The 24,154-nt window shown below is 33.2% G+C and overlaps 2 protein-coding genes across 7 annotated transcripts in view; one reads left to right on the top strand and one right to left on the bottom strand.

The window, feature by feature from the left end:
- Nucleotides 1-24,154, top strand: part of LOC105231939 (filamin-A) — a 109,320-nt gene that overhangs the window by 67,226 nt on the left and 17,940 nt on the right. For 5 of the 6 annotated variants that reach the window (XM_049449644.1, XM_049449645.1, XM_049449646.1 and 2 more), the window contains 2 exons: nucleotides 15,076-15,150; nucleotides 15,247-15,334. In XM_049449644.1, the coding sequence (XP_049305601.1) occupies nucleotides 15,076-15,150; nucleotides 15,247-15,334 (163 nt within the window). Of the gene's footprint in view, nucleotides 1-8,420; nucleotides 8,769-15,075; nucleotides 15,151-15,246; nucleotides 15,335-24,154 lie in introns of those variants that run through there. The other variant, XM_049449652.1, reaches the window with a different exon arrangement.
- Nucleotides 16,377-19,327, bottom strand: LOC105231863 (uridine phosphorylase 1). The gene is made up of 6 exons (XM_011213353.4): nucleotides 18,362-19,327; nucleotides 18,129-18,270; nucleotides 17,347-17,694; nucleotides 17,119-17,257; nucleotides 16,857-17,050; nucleotides 16,377-16,799 (listed from the first exon to the last, which is right to left on the bottom strand). Exons 1-6 carry the CDS (start codon nucleotides 18,391-18,393, stop codon nucleotides 16,710-16,712), a joined length of 945 nt encoding a protein of 314 aa, XP_011211655.2. The 5' UTR covers nucleotides 18,394-19,327; the 3' UTR covers nucleotides 16,377-16,709.

Genomic DNA, 24,154 nt, shown 5'->3' with positions numbered 1-24,154 from the left:
TGAACCGACTTTTCGTGTATTTTTTCCACTGAATCAAGTCGTGTGTTCTGAATAGCACTTTCAAAATTGACTTTTAAAGCTTGAAGAGCATCTAGCTTATAACTAAAAACCAATTACTTCAACCTGGCAAGAAGTAGTCTAATGGTGTTAAATCATTACTTCCTCGAGGCCATTCAATGTCACAATAATTCCATTGTTTCACGTGCTGTGTGGCACGTAGCCCCGTCTTGTTAGAACCAGATGTTGTCAAGATCAACTCCATCCAAATGCGGCCATATAAAGTTGGATAGCATCGATCTATACAGCTCTCCATGGACAGTAACGTTGTCACCAGCTTCATTTAGAAAGAAACATGCAGATGGTGGATGAATTCCACCAGACCAAAAACCACACCAAACTGTCAATTTAAATGAATGTAATGGCTCTTCAGAATGATTTTTGGATTTTCATCGCACCACAATCGAGAGTTTTGTTTATTTACCGCATAACTTAGTTGAAAGTGACCATCAACGGAGAAAATGATTTTCTTAAACAAAAATTTATCATTCCCAAGTTGTTCCAAAGCAAAATCAGCAAATCCACGACGTTTACGGTGGACCACTGACTTCAATTCTTGACTGGGAACAATTTTATATGTATGTAAGCCCGAATCCTTTCTCAAAATCCGCCTGGTTGTGGTTTCTGACAGTCGCAATTCTTAAGAACGCCTTTGAAACGACAACATGCGGTCTTCAGCAACACTTACCTGAATCACAGAAATATTTTCCTGACTGCGAACGGTTCTTTGTCTTACTGGCACTTGACCATTAAAAATGGCCGAAACGACAGTTAGAAATCATATCATCCCTTTTGGAAAACTCCTTTGTAACTGTGAATGATTATATAGCCTCGGTAAATATTTCAAAAAATTATTTAAAAAAAAAAGTTTAAACTCTAATTTCGAAACCAAAACAATCTTTTACAAAGCCTTAGACACAAAATTTTTCTTGCAACTTTTGGCTTTGATTAGAAGATCAAACGAAAAAAATATTTCGTATATTCATATACCATATTTTCTAAAAGCTTTAAACCTTATAATACAATCAATTAAAATTTGTAAATAATATCAAAATTACTCGCTCTGCCATAATTCTTCTTTTTTTGGTGATGTATGGTGCCTTCGAATTCATCAGAAGGTAGAATACCATAACTATTTTGAGTATTTTCTTGGACATAAAATTAAAAAAAAATTACTTTTGATGACGGATTATAAAGATTATCTAAGACGGATTCTTAGAATAATTAATTAAAAACAAAAACCAATAATAAAAAAATTAAAAAATCACTTAGAATTCTCTAGTTTCCGAATCCATAAAAAAGAGAAAGCAGAAATAGCCGCCGAAGTTTTGTGAAAACACACAGAACTCACAATAAAAATCGCAGATTCCAGCAATAGAATAAGATAAATAAATGAGGATTGCACCGTGACCTGCAATCTATTGTGCCCTCCATGAATAGTCTTAACATTTTCTTCCAAAAACCGGAAAGTAGCGAAATATTTGAAGAAGTAATAAAATAAACTTAATAATCCTTCATAAAATATTAGGGAATATTGTATATACTATTTGTACAAGTACTTACCTGTTTTGAACCTCGACAACAACTCTATATCATTACTACTTAGGTAAATGATTACTTTAACCGCGCTAGTTAGTACGTTTATTATATTTTCGTGCCAATATTGAGACCGAATTTTTACTTCCAAACTAAAAAACAACTCTTGTTATAACACAAAATATATTTAATTATTTATAAATTTACCGTTCTTCTAAACAATAAACTTAAGAAAATCGCCTAAAGTGCCCTGCACAAAAGTGGATAATTAATTATTGGCATGCTCATTACTGGGCAATGCGCCCAAATGTGCCGCCATCACGCGCCAAGTCAGCAGTCGCGCAGAACTTAAGAAATAACTTTAGGATTAACACCAAAGTCAGCGATCATATGTTCGAGATCACTCAGCTGCTTTTTTGATACAAAAGTTAGACGCAAATTTCTGTTAAATTTATTATTTTAAAAACAGCACATAGTCACTGTCTAATTGCTAATTATTCAAGATTAGCAATGTGTGTGCGTACTTTTGTCACTGATATACTTTCGTGATAATAAAATCTGGCATATGTGCATATTCTTTAGGTGAAAAGGGATATATTTTTGTCTGTATGTAATGCGGCGTGTGTGTAGACCTCGCATTTGACGTGCAAAATGATTGGCAAACGTCAAGTGAGATTTGCTACTTCGAGCGTTAAGAAGTCTGGCAAATGAAGCAGACTATCGCACCAAAATGCAACTAAAACAAAATAATGTGCATAGGTAGCAAAGGGTGATTTGTTATGTGCTGGCTGATATGCATTTATAAAATTTATATTGTTTTAGTTATTTTTTATTAAAATTTTTTCCAACATAAAACTGAATTCCTGAAAGTAAGGTCACATTTTCTGTATATTTTATTCAAATATATATCTAATGTGTATACTTTTTTTATTTAAGAAATTAACAATTTAATTTTTTTAAGTTTATTTTTATTAGTTTTTTTTTGCAAATATAATATTTTTATTTTCTATTAACAATAATAACCATGTAAGACTCGATTTCAGAAGTTAAAATTACTATTCAAAGTTCACTGAATTACATGAGCCACCAGGTCGTATGAGTAACAGGAGGTACTTTCTTTTTTACCAACAGATTTAATCACTGATATTTATTAAAAAACTTTAAATTTAATAAATTTAGAAAATATTAACCAAAAATACTGTAAAAATATTTAAATTAATTTTATTATGTATTTTGTCATATTTGTTGCTTTATGCGATATTCATACGCAGTGCCCTTGATTGACAGGGCGTATGAGTAACATTCATATCATGATTACTGAGTAGAGTGTTAGTTGATTAATATTCGAAACAGTCATATACAACGCTGTTGGCCACTTATTTTGAAGTAAATTATGACATTTTTCAATAAAGCACGTATTTTTTCTCTTTTTTTCTTTTATTTTATTGAAACTTATGTTAAATCCCAAAACATTTGATGAAATTTTCATCAAAACACTTTTGTGTCAACTTTACCTAAGCACTATTTCAAAAAAAAGCTCTTCTAGCTCATATAAATCAGTTAATATTTTTTTTTAATTTTTCAAATTTTGCTTAATTCTCGCATTTTATTTGTTAATATTTTTGGGTATTATTATTTGGCAGACCTTGTATAGGCAACTAATTATACAATATATATATGGTACTTCGAAGTGGTCTTTCTTCTCGTCATTATAATTAATTTCGTAATCTAGTAGCCCACCTCAGCGAAATGTTATGAAATTAAATATGAAAAATTATTGTTCTGACACGATTTAAATGTATGAAAATAATATCTAAAGTACAATATAATTAATGGCAACGAAAACGCGATCGCAGCTGGCAGACGAATAGAAAAATATAAACACTTTTCAATTTATTTTATATTTTCTTTATACCCATTAATGTTTTTTTAATGAGAAGTCTTTATTTTGCTTGTCAAATATAAAAATAGCACAAATCAAAAGTAGCACAGTTATGGGAAAAACAATTTTTGTAATCTTTGCAAAATTTATTTTTATAAAAAAACAGAATATCTGCAAAGAAAGTTTTTTATGAAAGAAAGTTTAAAAAAAAAAGTTTAATAAAATTTCTACTGTAAATTATCTATTTCGATTGAGTTTATCAAAGTAAAGAGCTACTACTTCAATCAATACTTCTAGTTGAAAATACTAAATTACTCTTTAGGCATCTGCAGCTGTTTTCGATTCGTCTCTTTGCCGATTGCTATGCCAAAATATTTATTTAACACAACAAAAAAAAATATTCAACTAAATACAATATAAGATAGGTTAGGTAAGGTCAATCTGGTAGGCCAATTTGCCACTCATAGACCAGTTTTGGTCCTTTGCGACACCTGTTGGAGTTCAGTTTTATCATGCCATGAGAACCCCAGATGCTTACAGCGCGGTCTTGCCAATGCGGAACAAGAGATGCGCCTGCTCTAGACATTTGCTGCAGTCTTCTCGACCTGTCAGCCAAATCATGCGAACGTGTGTCGTCACTAGACAGTGACCAATTAGTATTCGCATCATCCATGATCGCTGCTTTACTATCTACAAGATAGTATATGGATATAATTTCAAAGTGATAAAATTTCTGAGTGTTCTCTCCCGCTTTGATTATGCCAGTTTATTATATTTATATCAGTACTTGTTCGATACGTCACTCTCCAAATTATAACGAACAAGTTAAAATGAATAAAGTAAACAAATAAGTGCATGAAATGGTGCTCTTCCAGTTAGCTATGTCTTGTACATATGTCTTCTAGTTAGCTATGTTTTATATGCATTGAGATTTAGAAAGTATCGACTTTCGAAAACTTTGAGTTATGCCATTTTAGCATTTAATATACTCGTACCATATAAAACAAAAATATTGAGTGATTGCACTCACTATTAATTGCATTCACTGCTGGGTTGCAAATTATAAACTCACTTCTTTGTGGTATATGCAAAATGTGTCGAAATTCGAAATAGCGAACTTAAAAGTGTTGACAGTGGCAGCAAGAAAAATTTAAGATAGCAAAAATTATAATTTCGTAATGAAATTAAAAACGTATACACATAGCAAGTGCTTTTATATATGATAGAATTATATACAGGCGCACATAAGCAATTCATATTTAAGTAGACACACACAGAATAATTTGTGACAAAGCATGTTGCAAGAACCAATTCAAAAAAGTCGAGTATATGCAACAGCTGCAATGTGCCACCTCCCACAGCATTTACACACACTATTTAGATATACATATAACAAAGTGTACATAAAAATTATTCGAAATTCGCGCAAAAACAAATTCGAAATTTTTGAAAGAGCACAAAGTCAACGGTAAATATTTGCAATCGCTTAACTTTAATCACAATAATTGCTATGTACAAGCATTTCATACATATGTACGTATATAAATTCAGGTATGCATATTAAATTCTTGCTATAATATATATATTTATATATTAATATTTTGTTTTATTTGGATCGTGCGTTGATTGCTTGTGCGCCGATTAAAGCGCCGCTAGACCGTGCTGCGGTATGCCATATGGTTGTTGTTTCTATTAAAAAAAAATAGCTTACAATTAACACTACATATTTGCTCATAACGCTATGCCTGTTCATGTATAGCAATGCCCGGGTTCATACAGGTAAAAAAATATTGAATTAATGCAACAACAGCAACGCTTTTTAATTTCCCAAACTTCAATGAAGAAAGTAAAGATTACAAGAGCTCATGCATTGTTCGCTTCTAAAAAGAACTGACTTTTTTCTAAGATAATTTTTAGAATAATAATACCTTATCATCAATCAATCTAATACTTTTTGGTATTTCAACTTTGTTCTTCAGAAACATTAAATGTTCTATGAAGTGGTTTCTTCAGTTTCCGCTCATTTTTGTAATGCTATTCGCTAGATTGTTGATTAGTTTTGAGGTCAGAATTATAAAAACACGATTCGATTTGTAATGTTGCATTTGATTAATGTAGAGTTCTTGCTACACTATTAAGCATCTCCTTTGCGAATTCCACTCGCCTCGTTTCTGCAAAATATTCAATTCTTTTATGAGTCTGACATTGACAAAATATTTTAAGTCAATCTATAAGAGATGTTAGGTATCTCTGCTATCTCTCTGAAGCCAACACATCGATTTTCAACCGCTGTTTTCGTAACCTTTTCGATGTTACCTATTAACTCGCATGAGCCAAGTTTTTGATGGCGTCACGACTTTCAAATTTGTACAGAAAATTTGTATTGTAGAGTTCGCTAAAAAATATGCTGGTCTCTGCGGCACAAACAAAGCCATTTTTTGACTAAAAGTTGGGTTCTTTTAGCATTTTCATATTATTTACACTATTCGCTTTGGAGAACATGCCAAAAATCAATTGAGGGCTTTTGAAGTATTTTCCCAAGGGATCAGAGAATAATGATCTACATTGGCTGCCTTGGAAACTGCAAAAAAGGCACAGTGTCATAGAATACCGTATCGACGGCGAATCGTCGTAGTAACGCCCTCATTCGGGGAGGAAACAGGTGTTCTCGTACCATGACAATACACTATCCACTACCATCACTTCCAAATTGGTGTAATTATTGTACGAACTGTTGCCCCATCCACTGTATTCTCTAGATTTGGCTTCACGGCATCATTGATGCCTACTTTGCAGACTTCCAGAAAACATACGAGTATATTACCTTTAAGGTAGTTATAACATTGCTGTGTAAAATATTCAGCTATAAGAGTTGAGGTTAGATTACACTGGCTGACTATCTCCATGTACATTGCCAGATGGAGGTTCATTAATATTCAGAGCTCAGTTTCCGTCTTGCAGGATGTTAACACTTTTCGCCAAGTTTAAAAGAGATTTAATATCTAATTTTGATACTTCATCCAGTCCTTTGAACTTCGAAGCACTTAGATAGCTCGAGTTCTAGATAAGCCGGACTTAAGTAGAGTAGGTTGTGCAGCATCTCACTCATATCTACATCATTGCACTTTCTACATGTGTCAACGTTAGTAATGCCCAAACGGCTCGCACGCGCTGTCAGAAAGTTGTAACCTTTAATTAGACCGTTTTGCAGTCTTTTCGAGATTTATGAGTAGAAAAATCGTGTACTTTCCTTCCGCTTTTGGGCTGAGTCCACACCAAGCGCATTCAAAAATTCAATTAGCCATCGGAATGGGATCAATAATTTATTCAATGTGAAAGGTGAGCTTGCGAAATTCAAAACAGCTGGAACAATGAATTTTTTTAGCATTTTTTTTTTTTTGATAAGCATGTTTTTTGAAGTGATTCTTATACTTAAATATTTAGAAATGAGTAAATAAATGTATATATATACACATGTATGCATATTAGGGTGTCCGTTATATCCCAGTTTGATATCGGTTTTTTCCAAACACCTCTGAGGTTTGAGTTTTTGCCATAAACAAAGGATCCAACGTAAACAAAATGTTTATTTTCCATTATGTTGTACGGTATTCACATAGTACAACATGTCGTATGAGCAACACATAAAGTGGAACTCACCTGTAAGAATGCTCCGGTCATTTGATATATAACTTTGACTGCATGTAACTTTTAAAGAAGTGGTTTTATGGACAAAATGTTCAAACCTTTTTTGTAGAGCGGACAATTTTGTATTAGGATAACACTTTTTCAAAGTAGTAGATTTACTTGCTTAATGCGAATTATCACAAAATTTAATCAGAAATAGTTTTTAGGCACGGTTTAAATTGAAAATGAAAATCTTATTTAGATTGGATCTTAATTCTTAGAATAATAACTTAAGGCTTAGAAGGCGTTTGCGAAACCAAAATTAATTTGAAAAAATAACGGACAGCTTAACGTAAATACAGTTGTAATGAATATCCATCATGCCCACATGTTAATTTGGCATTTTCAACACGAATATCTTGCACACTTAAACATAATCAAAAAAAAAAAAATAAATAAAATTTGAAATGTATACATTTTTCGAAATTTCAATTAATTTTGGTTTCACCGCTACATCAACAAATACACACGTACACATACACCGCAACAAACAAACACACATACGCACATACAAGCGTTGCGGGTGATGCATTCAGAAAATTTTTGATTTGAATAAAAGTATTTTTAATTGGGAACAAAAATAAAAACTCATAAAAAAGTTGCTCTCGGAAGCCAACAATATCTAATAATGGCAGCCACTTTGGTTGCTATGAGTGTTTGTGTGCGGTTGCTTTGCTTGCAATTTCCGCCGCCGGTAATAATAAATAAATAAATACATAAAAATGTATATTAAATATGTATACATGAATATTATATATGCCTATATATACATATGTACATATATGTACTTATATATATATATATTATATGTACATATGGGCGCCTGCATACTTCTATGCCGCCGCAGAGCGCGTGACAAGTCAGGCGTTGCCCGCCAACACCAATAACGCAATGTCCGCCCACCGACAGTAGACGACAACTGTTGTCGGCACACACTATAAACATATTAATATTTATATACATATACTTATAGGTATGTGTATGTGATTGCAACAACACATAACAATACATATATAAAAACTACTAGTCGAAACTACTTGGTAACACAATTCAACGCTCGTTCAACCAATTGTCCTGGCTCACCTACAAACACACACATACACCTGCACGCACACACAGCACTACACACATATGCATACCTATATTGCATTAAAATATCACTTTCACGATCGTATTTTGACGATCGCATCGCTTTCGTCTTCACTTAGTCCGTCCGTTTGTTAGCCAAGCAAAGCCAGCGACGGCCAACATCATCACTGCCAGCCATCATCATACGGTACAAGCAAAGTCGCCACCATTGACGAGCGAGATCGTGTCGAGAGTGTGTGAACATTTCCAATTGAAGCTTTGTACGCTGCAAACAAGTGTCCACTAAACGCAAAGTCGCAAAGTGTTCGAATCGCAGCGAAAGTAGTCCGTTCACTACAAGTGTTTTGGGTAGTTTGACCAGCGAGGTTTCCAAGTTCCCCACAAATTAATAGACTTTTGTGCTTGTGCAAGGAAAAGAAGAATATATCAAAATCAAAAAATAAATAACTGTAAACCCTTGGCGTTTATTGCAGTGCTATAAAGATACACAACAAATACACGTACGGTTGATATAAAGGTTGGTGTGCCAATTGTACTGTCATTGCTTTTCAATAATTTCGAAAATACCCAATATATTGATATATTGATTAAAGAGAAAATACAAAAAAAAAATATAATATTAATTTGTATGTATATATTTTGTGGTTCGAGTGTGTAAGTCTCGCAAATAAGACTGCAGCAATCGTCAATCGTTTGGTGGTAAGCTATTAGCAAATAAGGGCGATGCGGCATTGGTGGTTTGGGTGTGGCATTTTCGAATAAAAGATATTTTGTAAGTTGCAGATATGCATATTTGCGATTGATTTGTGCTGACAGACACCATACAATCTGTCGTATTGATTATTGTTTTTTACATACACACACGTGTGCAGTGCATAAAATTAAAAATTGTATTTCATTTTCAAACTTTCAAAATATATTATTTCTACCAAAATTTAGATCTATTTTCTATAATTTATAATTTTTTTTTCTATAATCATCAATTTATATATATATTTTTTTTAATATTTATTGAGCAGAAATAGAATGGTCACGTGGGTGGTTGGAAAATTTTCTACATAAAAAAAAAACTCGCACGCCTCAAAAATTTTTGCTTCACAGCAGATTTGCACAAACATTTCTTTTATTTTTAATATTTAAAATTCTTTTCCATAAATCAATTGATACTTTGAAGTATTTAGCTCATAAAAATGTTAAATTTTGCAAAGAATTATCAAAAATTTAAAATTTTTCTTAATATTTAAGGCTTATGTACAGTAAAAAGGCCGAAAAAACTCGAATTTTCCCGAACTTTTTTGAGATTTTTTTTTTTAATTTATTGATCCAAAAATTTGTACACATATTATGTTATCTTTTAACTGTATTTTGAGGCTTGGTATTAGTAAAAATATTCATTTGTAAAGGAACTACAGCTGATCTCCGGAAGCTCCTCTCATAAAAGAAGTTTGCGATCACCACTATATCTCTGAAATTAAAAAACAAAATAGAAGGAATAAGCAAAATACAATTTTTTGACAAAATGGCAGTTTCTCAAAAACATAACAAAATTTCGGTCTTAAATTGTTTATAAAAAAATTTATATCGGTGAAATAAATTTAAAAAAAATTAAGCAAATATTTTTAAAATTGTCTATACAGCATCCTACAAGACAACTCTGAACAACTGATGGGTTATTATCGTTTCATATCTACTCCTTGGTAACAGTTTTTTCATATACTCTACAGAAAATATTACACACAAATATTACACTAGTTTACAGTCATTTGTAACTGAGCTGTTAGAGGCTGTTTGTTGCTTATTTTAGAAAGATAAAGCCGAAATGATAGTGAAAGTTTGCTAAAACGTAAGCTTTCGTATTGTAATCTTGGGACTACTACCAGTTTTAAACTCAAATTCGTAATCAGGACACTTCGAATACCCTACAGACCTCTTAGTACATCAGTCACAAATTTTTCCGTTTTTTTCTCAGTTTTTCCCAGAAGTTGTAAAAAATTAAGTTATATATTATATATATTATTTGCTAATATTGATAGAGGCACGATATTTACTCTTGCTTATTATCTGCATTTAGCGGGTGTGTTGATTTAATTCGAATTCTGGGCCAACATTTCCGTCAATAAATAATATTATTTTCTCAAAATGGGACGAACGCCGAAGTAGTCAGTTCCCTCAGTTTTTCTAATATATTTGCAAATTTGCAGGTCATACTTAAATAAAATAAATAAAAATTAAATAAAATAAAATAGTCTTATATATTGCAAATAAAATATAATATATTATAATTTTAATTTATAATTTTTTTTCCAATTTTAAGAAAGTGTACCAGGAATTACGTTCTTAGAATCTTCTTAAGAAATTGTTCCATACATACTTTCAGAAATATTTTTAAATTGTTTCCTTACTAAAAAAAATTTCAGAAATATAAATTTTTGTTTATAGTAATTACTTTCCAAATAAAACCACTCATGAAATGTCATTTGTTAGAAAATTGGTTGAACAAATTCTTTCTAGAAAACTATATTTTTGAAAATTATTTGTATAATCGATACAATTGTTGTTGTAATTTGAATTACCCTAAGCCGGATCAACTGAAACAGCTATGCCTTTGTGAATATTCACTGATGCTAGCCGTTGAGTCTCCCTTGACATTTTGTATTCCGCAACTAGTTTTCTATTATTTTCAAACAAGAGAAACTTCATTCAGATGTTGCTATTAACACAGGCAAAAAGCCAAGATTACAAATGCTTGTCTGAAATTCATTTGCTTCCATATCCTAACTCCATAAGAAAATTTTCTTTCGAGCATTCGATAACTTTGTCGCCGAACGCAAACAATGCTTCACTGTTTTTTTTTGACAAAACCGTAATGTGGAAAGAAAACTCAAAAATTCTGAAAAACTGATTTAAGGTTTAAAAATAAAAAAATGAATAATATTCATATATGTAAGTGTCGAGAAAAGAAATGTTAGTTGCAATGCGACAGTTTTATTCAGGGTCCTTTTTCAAGCCTCGAATCAGTTGTTAAAGTCTATTTCCGTAATAGCCTTCAATACGCGTAGCGATTTACGTCTAATGACTTCAATTGACGGCAAACCCGGAGCGATCGTTTGGGTTTGCTGAATAGCCAGAAGTCACACAGAACTAAATCGAATGCGCTAGTTACGGCACGATATTTTCTGAAAATATGGCGAAAAACTCTCGAAGCATCAATGCAGTATTCGACTGTGCATTGTCGTGATGCAAAAAGTTGTAGGCCCATAATTCCGTCCTCTTTTCTACAAATAACTTCGCGCAAACGACGTCTAACACTCAAAGAGTATTGTATGTTGACAGTCAGTCAACAACCGGTAGTAAGAAATTTAGAGTGCTCCACACCTTGATATTCGATAAAAACTATCAACATTTCCTTGATTTTTATCCTGCTTTGACGTGGTTTTTTCGGCTTCGGCTGAACTTTGCCACGATATTCGGTCGTCTGTTTCCGGATCGTAAACATAGATCCAAGACTCATAGCCAGTAATAATACGTTCCCCGACAAGCTGGTAGTCAGAAAGCATTGTTCCGCAGACGTTAACGAGACGCGGTTTTTCGAAAAAATTTTGTGAGTTTGGAACCAATCGTTCTTTCACTTTGCTACTCTTTCGAAATGGTTTCGCTGATTCTTTCGATATTCCAACTATCTATTCCAAATATCTAACTGTTATTCGTCGATTTTCAAACACCAATTCCTTTATTTGATTGACGTGCTGATCATCAGTTGATGTGGATGGCCGTCCTGGACGTGGTTCGTCTTCAACGCATTCTCGACCCTCTTTGAATAATTTGTACCAATCAAAAACACTTACTCGCGACAAAAATTTATCAACGAAAGCCTTTTCCAACATTCTGAACATTTCGGCACCAGAAATTTGATTCCGCACACAAAATTTAATGGAACTTCTTTGTTGAATAATTTCATTCATCGTAAAAATCGCCGAATGCACTTTATGTACTTCAGAAAGACAAGCCCAAACTAAACACTAGTGATTATTTTGATTTGAATTTTGGCACAGATGCCACTGACAGTCATATCAACCTAGAAAAAAAAAATTCATCGAAAGGGTTTTCGCGCGAAATTTAAATTAAGAAGTCTAACTATTTTTTGCCCAAATAGTTAGTACGTTTTCAAGTTGTTCGTAGATTAAAGTAAAGTTTTTTTCTGCATTTTGCCGCATTTCTTCAAATTCCTTTGTCTATTATTGCTTCTGCCAACTCTCCATCAGGTGATTGTAATTGGAAAATTATTTATAGGAAATTGTTCGAAAAGGTTCCATGTGCAAAGTAGTTGACATAAATATATATCAATTCATAGGGTCGGTTACTAACATAAAAACAGAGCGCGGAAAATAATTTAAATTGAAATTCAGACGAATTAACGAAGTAACGTCAATATTAAAAATATGTCGAGGATTTTTTTCATAGAACTAATCAATAATTTCCAAATGAATTTTTCTCGAATCCTTTTTGCGTATTCGAAAATATAATCATATCGTAAATTTGTCTCCACAAAGTAAAAAACGTGTTTGACTAAGTCTCTATATTTCCTTCAACGCCAAGTAGTATATGAAAAATGATTGGTCGAATATATTCGCCAGCCGGAAAAAATATATTAATTGCAGCACTTTTTAATTGTTGCTTTTTTCATTCATTTGACATTGCTCAAGGTTGTGCTTAATAGTCACGTACAAATTTTGAACGGAGATGATTTTAACACACAATAAGTTAAATGATACCGAAATTATTGTATGTGTCATAATATTTTCCAAAATAACTATAAATAATATTGCTAATTTCCTCGATTATACACTTAGCTCTGGCTAATGCTGCATGTTTTCGAAGGCAGCGGAAAAGTAATAAATTCAATATATTATTATATGTTGAAGAAAAAAGCAATACTTTTTGATGTATGAAATGGCGCTGGTTATAAATATGTGTGAAAAAAATTTATATAAAAAATAGAAATTATAATTAAATTAAAACATTTCGAGTCGAAAATAGTGCGAGTAGTAAAAAAAAAATTATAAAAAAATCTTTTTGATATGAAATAGCAGTGGTTATAAATAAATATGAAAAAAATTAAAATAAAAAGGAGAGTTAAAATAAAATATAAATTGAGTATGATTTCGGTTGGAAAATAGAGCGAGTAGTAAACAAAAAATAAAAAATTATAAAAAAAAATAATAATAAAATATAAAAAATAGTCATAAAAATATTTCAAAAATATATTTATTACATGTTTTTCATAACATCTCTAAAAATACATTAATTACCCACCAGCGGAATATTTTTTAAACAAAACATGTTGACATTTCTAATATTTTAATGGAAAGGACACGCGAAAGACACAGCTGCTGGAGCACGTCCACGCTTTATTTTGTTTACAAAACACAGAAAAGTAACAAACAGCGGCAAATGATACGTAAGGCAAACAAGCAATTAGCTTGTTCAAAACAAAACAAAAAATGACATTGACTAATTCGAAAAAAATAAACAAAAAATAAATAAAAAACTAAAAATAAAATAAAGTGAATTAAAAATAAACTAAACTAAAATGGGCGTTGGCCAGACGACAATAGAGCCAGGCAAGCATATACATATATACTATAACTGTACTATATACATATTATACATAAATTTATGTATATACATATATCTGCCAATTTTCAAACCTACAAGCAAAAAAAATAATATTTTTTTTTTTAATTTCCTTGTATTTTCCACTTATCGTCACTTTAAATGCAAAACAACGTATCACCAAAAAATCGAAATTAAGTTTTTTATTGCTTACGATTCACTGTCTCATATAACATATATGAATGCAGCAAATTTTATGCTCCCGCTAACAGATATAACCAATTTATAACCAGTAATCATAACCATTTTATAACCAAAACTCAAATTGTGTTACAATATGGGTGGCTTCTATGATTTAATTTTTCCTACGCCTGTGAACTTATGAAAAGTGATGTTACGTTGTTTTACATTTTAGATGACGATATAATATATTTTATTAAAAACTTCTCAATAACATACACATATACATATGTCTGTATGTGTAACGGCGCTATTTCTGGGTCATTAGTTTTTTGATTGACCACGCTTTTGCACACTCTGCTTGTTTATACACACATATGTATATACACATGAGAACATGTGTCTTTGGAAGCGTTTGAAATTGGCAAGTGTGCACATCTGTTGTTTTGCCATGACACAGTCAGTGCAATTAATAATCGACTTGGCACTTAAACAAATTCAAAAAACGAATTTTTAAATGCTTTCGAAGATGAAATTCTTTGGAAAATCTTGGAATTTCACAAATTGCTTGCAGCAAATGGCTCGTTATAACAATTAAAAGGCATCTAACACTCGCCGCCAGCCTGCTCCTCCAGCCCGCCAATCAAAGTGCGGCGCAGCAATGCGGTTCATATCAATCAGTCGCATTTCACATCGAACGCTGCCGGCATTTTTAGGCCAATTTCCAGCGCAAAACAATAAAAGCCCTTCAAACGTCAGTTACTACATTTTCTAGCTGCTAAATCAATCAACATGCAATGTAGTACGAGTATATTAGCCAGCAGTCGGCACAATTACCTTAATTTTTCGATTAAAAAAAATTATGTTTCTAATTCTTCGCGCTGCAATAAGTGCGAAACGACAGCGTTGCCACACACGATAAAAGCGTAAGAAAGTTAATGTGTACATTGATTTCTTTTGCACAATATTATTCGTCTCTTCAAGTAACATACATTCTTCTAAATAAAAACAAATATTTTTATTCACTGCAGGCTGTTGAAAGCATCGAGGAATATAGCCATAGTCATAGCGAATATATCGAAGAGCATACGAAGATTGTAACACAGGTGAGAATTACACGCATAAAGAAATTTGTGAATGAAAGAATATTTTATTGCGCTTGGCAAAAAATTGTTTTATTTATTATTATTTATTTTTTGCAGACAACTGAATCGATCGCCAGTGAGAGATCTTATAGAGCAGTCGCTTTCGAGAAATTACCGTTACCAACTACCGGCGGAAACGTTGTTGGTGAGTACAAAATAACTTTATATATTTTTAAAATTAATAGAAAATTTCTAGTAACTAAGTTAGTGTGTAGAAAGTTATTTCGAATAAAAATGCTCCGCTTCTATAGTCAAAACATAGACTCTCTCAAATACTAACATACTATAATAATACTACGATATATATATTATATATTATATATATATTTATAAAATATATAAAATGAGATCTTCTAAATTCTCTCAGTATAACTAAAGTCAGGAAGGCATTAAAATAAATTCCAATAAAACATTGAAAGCTTTTTCGAGCTGATCTCATGTTAGATTCAAAAAAAGCAAAACAGATTATATTACGATATATTTCTAGTATTATAAAATAAGAAAAAACGGAAATCTTAATCTATATATCAGAGCTATAATTATGTTTTCAACTGCTCAAGAATATTAATATTGTTTCCTCTACGGTTGGCCACAATAAAATCGTAAGAACATAGTATTACTGATTCTATAAAACGAGAGTTTCAAAACATAATTCTCATAATTCCGTGGAGATCTAGAACAATACAATGATTTCGATTTTCAACAACAAAATTTATTATGGAACGCGATCACTAACTGAAAGCACAAATCCATATACAGAAAAGTAGTCGAGCATTTTAGTCACCTACAATCAGATTATTTATTCGTTAGTATGGTTCTTAAGTTCGTCAGAAATATGAAACCCTTCCTTAAATATGGATATTGGTGGATTATAATTATGATATAAACTATTTTTTCAATTCAATTCAAGCTAATATACTGAGAAAGTATTTGAGAAACTACGAGTAGACTAACCACATGGTGAACTAAGAGAAACTAGACTGGGTACATAGTGAACACAGATTATTTGATGAATCAAATTAGAGGTAATACTAGGTACCTTTCGGTAGAATTTGTGAAAATAACCGTTATAACGACCAACATATACCATAATTTAGTGTTTCAAAACTTACCTGTCCTACCAGGATCTAGATCCACAGGCTTAAGGTACCGAACTAGAAAAATTATATGCCTAAATAAGTCAGAAGTTAGGTTTAGCTATGTCGTTTTTTATTATGGATCTGGTTCGTACAATGAAAACCTGACATAAACCTGCTAAGAATATATAAATATATACAAGTTTCTACAAGACCAGGCTTTTGTCATGACTTCAGTGTATGAACCACGTACTTTTTACATAAAAATTTTGTTCCTGTCGCAATGTTTAACTAAAAATTTAGTATTTCTTGCCAAAAAGTGTTCGTCTCCCGTATTTAATTTGTAAGTGCCTGCTATGAGTGCTTTGGATCTAGCTTGTGAGCTGCTGGTGTATGGTGATGAAGTAAACCACTACTGTAGTCGCTTTAAGCACAACCCTCCCTCTAAACACCCAGCTGTCGGCGTATGTAACGAGCTAGTAGCTTAGCTGGACGCTCTTGCCATTCGCCGAGTGTCTCTTTAGTTTCTGTAATCTGCGATTGAGTGAAATATACTTCAGTGTCCGATACGATAATACAGTTAAAATGTACCTGATCACCGTTGAGCCGGTTCACTATGGCAGCGCAGATTATACCTGCTTTAAGGCCGGCATTGTGGGTCAGCGCTGCAAACATGGAGCTCTCCATTTCTATGTTTACCACACCTCTTTGCTGCAGCATATTTAGCCATCTCATCTTGTCCGCTTCTTGGTAATCACAAAATGCACCATCCAAACGGCCTTGTCCTAGGCGATTGCGTGTGGAACAACTTGTTACTTATATATTATACAATAAGTTGGGACCCTTTACTCACCTTCATAGAAGTCATCGGCGCAATAAGTCTTGCCTATAACCGTTTGAAAGCCATCACTTGGACTCGCTACTGCCTTGAGCTCTTGCGCCAAATTAGCATCTAGTTTAGTGGGTCGCGGCACAACATTGCCCAAAATTTTCTGCAGTTCACAGATTTTATGACAGTTATATTTATAATATTGCCGTTGTATATTTAATTAATCAACGATCATCAATCAATAGTACTCACGAATTCATGTTCGCCATTCAATTTGTCATTGAGCACACCATCGGAAATGACAACGGTGCCACCCGGCACACCTAAACCACCACAAGTACCCAGTCGTATGAAAACCGGGTTCTTACATTTCGCATGATGTACGAGCTTAATCAGTTCATGCAGTAATATACTAATCGAGGGATTGCCCATGCCATGGTTGACGCAAATAATCGGTCCTGCTTTGTACATGGAGTAACGATCTGCGGCGCCGGTTAAATCAGACAGTTGTGTGCCAACGGGTAGCTTGTGTTTTATTTCATTTAACAGATATTTGGCAAGATTTTCCATACGTTTCGGTGTGCCACCTACGATGACGAACTGTAGAGAGAGGAGAGAAACGCTGGATTACTCTTAATGTATTTATTTTTTAGACAAAAGTACAGAACTCTCAGGAGACATAAAGTGTACATATATTTCATGTCTCGAGTAAGATCTGAATCCATTTATAAGTAAGGTTAGGTTACAGGACTTCGAAGAGCTCAATGATAATGAAACAATATGGTGGAGAAGGGAGTTAGATAGAGGAGAGAATTTATTTATAAAAAATTTACTATTAGTCTCACTATATTATTAAAAAGTTCGTTTGAGTTAGAAGATGGCTCGAAAACTCTATGGTCTCACTTAGAAAAGAACGAAAAGGAGACTGAGCTCTTAAAGCAACAGAATGTTTTTCGATAATTCAAGCTGTTACTTCTCACATCACATATAGACAAATATAAAACGTAGACCTCATATCAAAATTGCAAGCTTACCTTCACATCGCCGAACATTTCTGGCAAATTGTGTGTTTTCGTGCCCAAACCAAGATGATAAAGGAAATCTTCATCCATACGAGCAATATGAGGATTACGAATGAAACCTGTTGGGCATTCAGGTGAATGTTCTGTTGTTGACCTATGGTAGAGGGTATGGTAAACACCCATTTTTATTTTATGCTTAATTTAAGTTAAGAACAGTTTAGTTAGGACTGTATAACTGTACTTACATACAACCACAACTCGGCGAAGCTAGATCCATATTTTAGAATTTTGGCTTATTAATACTTAAAAATCGGGAGACGAAATGAAATACGTGATTTTATGTACGAAAAATTTATAGATTAATTCCTAAAGAAATGTCATGAAAATTTATTTTGAAATTTGTTTAACGAAATATCAAGTTTACATAGTTACAAAATTTTTAAATGAGTAGTTTAGAGAGTTTTGAGGCGCATTCTTGATTCCTCATGTGAACTTTCGTTCAAGACGGGGAATACGTTATTTTTATTCTAAGGATGGACTTTAAGATTTATGTAGAACTTATAAGGTACCGGTTCAGTAAAAGCTAATGAATTCTTTAGATTTATGACAAGTGTTCTTTTATTCGAATGAATTTTCGTAGCAATAGGCTTTTTTGATTCGCCACTTCTCCTCTCATTTTCTTATGAAGTTCTACTCTTTTTTCTAGTGAAGTTGAATGTTTTTCAAGAGCACAAACTCTTGGACTTAGGACTTGAAAAGATTAAAAAATTAAACGAAAATGAGGAGAAAAGTGGCGAATCGCGCCTTATTAAAGAATGTAACCACGTGTTATACTCTCTCTATACCATTATTTCTGATTTATACCAGTTGTTTGTTCGATTGGCCACTCCGTACATTTTGACGAATCGAAGACTGTTGATGCTTTATTTAGAACTTTGACATTGTCATCTAATATATGGTCATAACTACAATAATAAAAACCATGCTCTAAGTACTTAAGTACTCACATAGAGGTTTCGGAGCATGATTTTGAATTCATAATATTCACATATAAGTTTTGGAGCATAATTTTTAGTTTATTGTTTCTTTTTATATATATGTGACCCCTCATTATTGACAAAGTCTGCATATATGAGTATTTATGTATGTGAGTCTACATCCTCATGCTAATTGCTACAACACTTTATGCCAGTAAACAGACTAGAAACAGCACTAACAAATCGCAACGACATGCGTCGTCTGATTTCCGTGATGGCCAAAATAAACAAGAAGTGCGAAAAGACAACACTGCGCCTGTCACTTTCAGAAGATGGCAAGTGGCTACGACAAAATCTTGTGGCTTGATGAAAATGTTAATGTTGATTTGCCACAAACGCCATAAAGAAGCAAGTAAAATGAAGCATAAAAACAGCAACAAATACTATTTTTCATTGTTGTTGTTTGTATTATGTGTTGTTGGTGACAGATTGTCAGTCCGAGTGTCAACGAAAATGTTAATTAAGCTGAACTCTAGTGTTTGGCGAAAACACATGCATATATGTAAATAAGTACGTAGTATAACATGACATATGTATATCTTTTAAGAAAAATAGGAGCAACTTTGTATGAAGAAGTATAAGCATGGTTGTTGAGAAAAAACCTGGGCCAAAGGAGGATAAAGGCTTAAGGCACTATGATTCATCAAATCTTGGGGATAAAATCTGAACAAATTGTTGGAGGGAGGCTGATTGCTCTGAGCACTCCGCGCCTGGATGGATTTGTCCGCGATCTCCCACTCTTACTCTCTGTCACTGAGCATGAGAGCAATTAAATTATATGCAAATTATTGTTTGGGATATATAACAGAGGGGCCTTTAATCTGTTTCCTGGGTTAGAACTAAATTCGACTAATCCGCAGTATCAGGTCGCTAATAATATAAGCAACAACAATCTCAGTTCGAAAACATTCATTCAGCATCTACATAGGTCTATTATATATTTTCTTATTATATGAATTAGATTCTCACTAAACCTAAATGTAAAATAAATAAATTTGCTACCGAAGTCAAGTCTTCAGTCAACTTGTAGTCTTTTGATCATACCCAGAGTGCCTGGGTTTTATATAAAAGTTTAAACCAAAATTGGGATAAGAGACCTACCGTCCATATTCGAAGCCGAAATTATAATTTATATACATATATTTTTTCGTATCTAAAATTATCCGATTTCGAAATATTCAAAAAACCACTGTATCTAATTTTTGATTCTACCTTAACTCAGCTTTCTTTTTGTTTCGAACGAACTTTGTAATCACCCTCGTTTTTCCGATATACCTCTTCCTATAAAGGAATTTTATAATAATTGGCTATAAAAACAAATCTTTCACAAATCAATTACAATCTAATTGTTTCTGTTAAACAGCTTGTTCTCTTACGAGACATTTTTAAAAAAAAATTGCTCCGGTTTTGGATTTAGTCATATGTATCCATCCTGTATATATATAGGGGAACTAGTCCCTCAGTTTAGAAGTTATCAATCTGAAATTTTGTAGGCGTATTTCTCTGCCTAAGAGTAAGCTCTTTTGTCGGAACAGCCGATATCGGACCACTATAGCATATAGCTGTCATATAAACTTAATAATCAAAATCAAGTTCTTATATGGACAACTTTTCTATTTAAAGAGATATCCTCACGAAATTTGAAAAGAACTATTTTCTGAGGCAACAATATGATATTTGAAGAAATTTACTAGATCAGACGACTATAGCATATAGCTGCCATACAAACTGAACTATCAAATTTCTGTCTTTGTATGAAAAAATTTTTTATTTGACGAGATATTTTCAAGAAATTCGGCATACAGTTTTGCCAAAGTCTCGTAATAATCCTCAAAGGGTATTCTAGCTCGGCGCAGCTGTAAAGGGTTTTTTCCTGTATTTTAACCATATTCACCTGTTGTGAGTCATTATATCGTTTTCTTTTTATTTAAAAGCGGTATTTACCGCTTATTAGTAAACTTTCATTTAAAATCATTTAATTATGAATATTTTCAACAAAAATGTATAACGGTCTTCCTTGTTCGCATTTATTTTGATATCGGGCACGCACCTGCCGCTGCACACAGTACAACAGTGCCGCGTATAATTTTGTAAATGGACATTATTAAATTCAAATTAATTTTTAGCAACGCAAATACTTTTCACTTGTGACATGAACATGCAATTTATTAGCGTAACAACAGCAGCATTTAACAGTTATTAATTATATTCAAGATTTATGAGCAATTCCTCAATTGCACATTGTCAATGTGTGAAGAATATTCGAACGGCACAAGTTCGTTGCGCTCTTATATAAGCAAATTTTCAAATTTTAACCCATACATAATTACTGTATGTGTAAGTGTGTGCATATTTAAGTAGATGTGCATTTATGTATGCGCTTGAGCGACGCGCCGTTGTGTCGCCTGCGGAGGAGAAGCGCAGAAGAATCACTGCGTGCTCCGTGGTGCAGTGGGAAGCAGCTTCCAATAGTTGGCCAGCATAGTTTGATATTTTTCGACAGGTTTCAATATTTTGCATCCACTTGCTGCGACACGTTTCATTTACTCGCTGTGTGACACATATGACCGCATCTCGAGCACATATTATTGAAGCTGCAGCGCATACATCAATGCCTGCAAATTCGCTGTGCAGCAACGCCCGCCAGCCTTCCGCTGCAAAATTGTATTTATGGCCACATTTTCACTTCCAATAAGCGGCAATGCTGGTCTGCGAGCTATCAATGCATGTAAAAATAATTTAATTTTTTTAATGTTATTTTACAAATTTTTTCAATATTTTTTTTAACTTTTTTTTAACTTTTTTTGAATTTTGTTTTCAATCTTTTTTTTTCAATTTTTTTATTTTTTGCATTGCTCCGCAAAATGTTTTGGCCGATTTCGCTTGCAAATACTTTGCTGTAAATGATGTGTTTTTCCTTAATGATTATTTCTTTGCCTGCTTGGCGGCTCGTGCTGTTTTCTCATACGTCATGTCAAATTCATTGATTTCTCGACCCAAAAATCGCCCAAACTGGCGAGTCATCAGCTAAACCAATACACTCGCAATGCCATTTTCCGGCGCATTCAGTTAAAGCAAGCAAATTTTGCGAAAAAATTAACTCCTCTTCACTGCATAAATTTGTGTTAAATTATTAATAAATATGTGTATGTGTACATATAGGCAAGTCACACTTACACGTTTACTTGACTACCTCTGCACAACTTTTGCAACTTGCAAAAACATACACATATGTACATATTTATATACTTAGTTGCATTTCTCCCAATTTTTATTTATCCCTTTTGCTTATTTTCGCTTTGATTTGCATTGCACGCCGCATTGAAATTTTCGTTTCAATAAAATATTGCATTTTCGAGCAATATGCCAACAACAGGTACAAATATTTGCCATGAATAAGGTTTGATTGATTTGCGCCAATTGCGTATATGACAAATATTGGGCAATTTTTTTAATATCACATACAATACAAACACAAGCTTAGTACAGAGTGGCTGCAATTGTTTTTCACAGCCGCCGTGCTGCCACATTTTTATACACACAAGGGTATATTTGCAGCCCACAAATTATGGCACCACGCCTGCTTGCGCCCAGAAGCCTGTACTTACATATATTTAGTTATAGTTGAATAAAATTACTCGGACTATAATTGTGTTGATAAGTGGATAAGTGCTCCAAATGTTGCATGCAATGTTAGAGTAACAGTGCAAATGTGTTAAAGATCTAGCGCAAAAAAATTTGCATTCTATGTTCGTACGATTTTTATAATTTTTTATGAGAAACCACTTTTATGGGTAATAAAGTTTCAATAAATTGTTTTACTACTATGAGCAAAGAAATTGTAAGACTTTGTTGACAATTTTAAAATCCTTAATATATTCTTCAAAATCTATGACATTCCCAAAGTACATAAGTAATGTAGTAATTCCCCTTGGCCGCAATACAATAGTGCCAACGTTTTTCCAATCTTCGAAACGGTTGTTAAACCCAATTTCCGAAATAACCTTCATTGCGCGTAGCGATTCAATGTCTTCAATTGACTTTTTTGAAGCGGTCGTATGAGTTTGCAGTAGCCAGAAGTCACACGGAGCTAAATGAGGCGAATACGATGGTTGCCACAAGACATCGCTTGAAAATTTTGCGAAAAACTCACGAAGAATCAATGCAGTATGCGACATCGCATTATCGTTGTGCAGAAATCAAGAGTTGTGACCCATAATTATGACCTTTTACGAATAGCTTCGCACAATCGACACATAAAACTCAAACAGTAAACAGAACTTGTTGACAGTTAGGCCGGTCGGAAGGAATTCTTCCACCACACCTCTATAATCTAAGAAAATTGCCAACATAACCTCGATTTTTGATCTGCTTTGACGTGGTTTTTTCGTTTTCTGCTCACCTTTGCCACGAAATTCGGCTGATTGATAGTCTGTTTCCAGTTCGTAACTATAGATCCAAGAATCATCGCTAATAATAATACGTTTCATGACATTCTCGTAGTCCGAAAGCATTTATTTACAGACGTTAACGCGACGCTGGTTTTCAAAAAAATTTAGTGATTTTGGAACCAATCGTGTTTTCACTTTCTTTAGGCCCAAATGATCTTTTAAAATGCTTTTCACAGATCCTTGCGATATTCCGCCAATGCCTGTAACATCTCTGACAGCTAATCGTCGATTCTCAAGCACCGATTTCTTTATTTTATTGACGTGTTGATCATCAGTTGATATTGCTGGCCGTCATGGACCAAGTTCATCGTCAACGAGTTTTCGACTAACTTATACCAATCAAAGCACTTGCTCTGGATAAACAATTATCACCGAAGGTCTTTTCCAACATTCTGAATGTTGTCAATCTCTTAATAAAGATCAGCAATAATCTGCATTCAAAAATTATATATACTAATATTATCCTCCCATCAACATTTATACCTTTTTTCCATCACTTTTAGATCCTAGTGGAACCGCTCTCAGTGATGAATGTATCCAAATGATTACG

Source organism: Bactrocera dorsalis, chromosome 2, assembly GCF_023373825.1.
Source record: "Bactrocera dorsalis isolate Fly_Bdor chromosome 2, ASM2337382v1, whole genome shotgun sequence".
Taxonomy (NCBI): Eukaryota; Metazoa; Arthropoda; class Insecta; order Diptera; family Tephritidae; genus Bactrocera; species Bactrocera dorsalis.
Note: the sequence above shows the minus strand (reverse complement) of the source record. Positions and strands in the feature narration are given on the sequence as shown.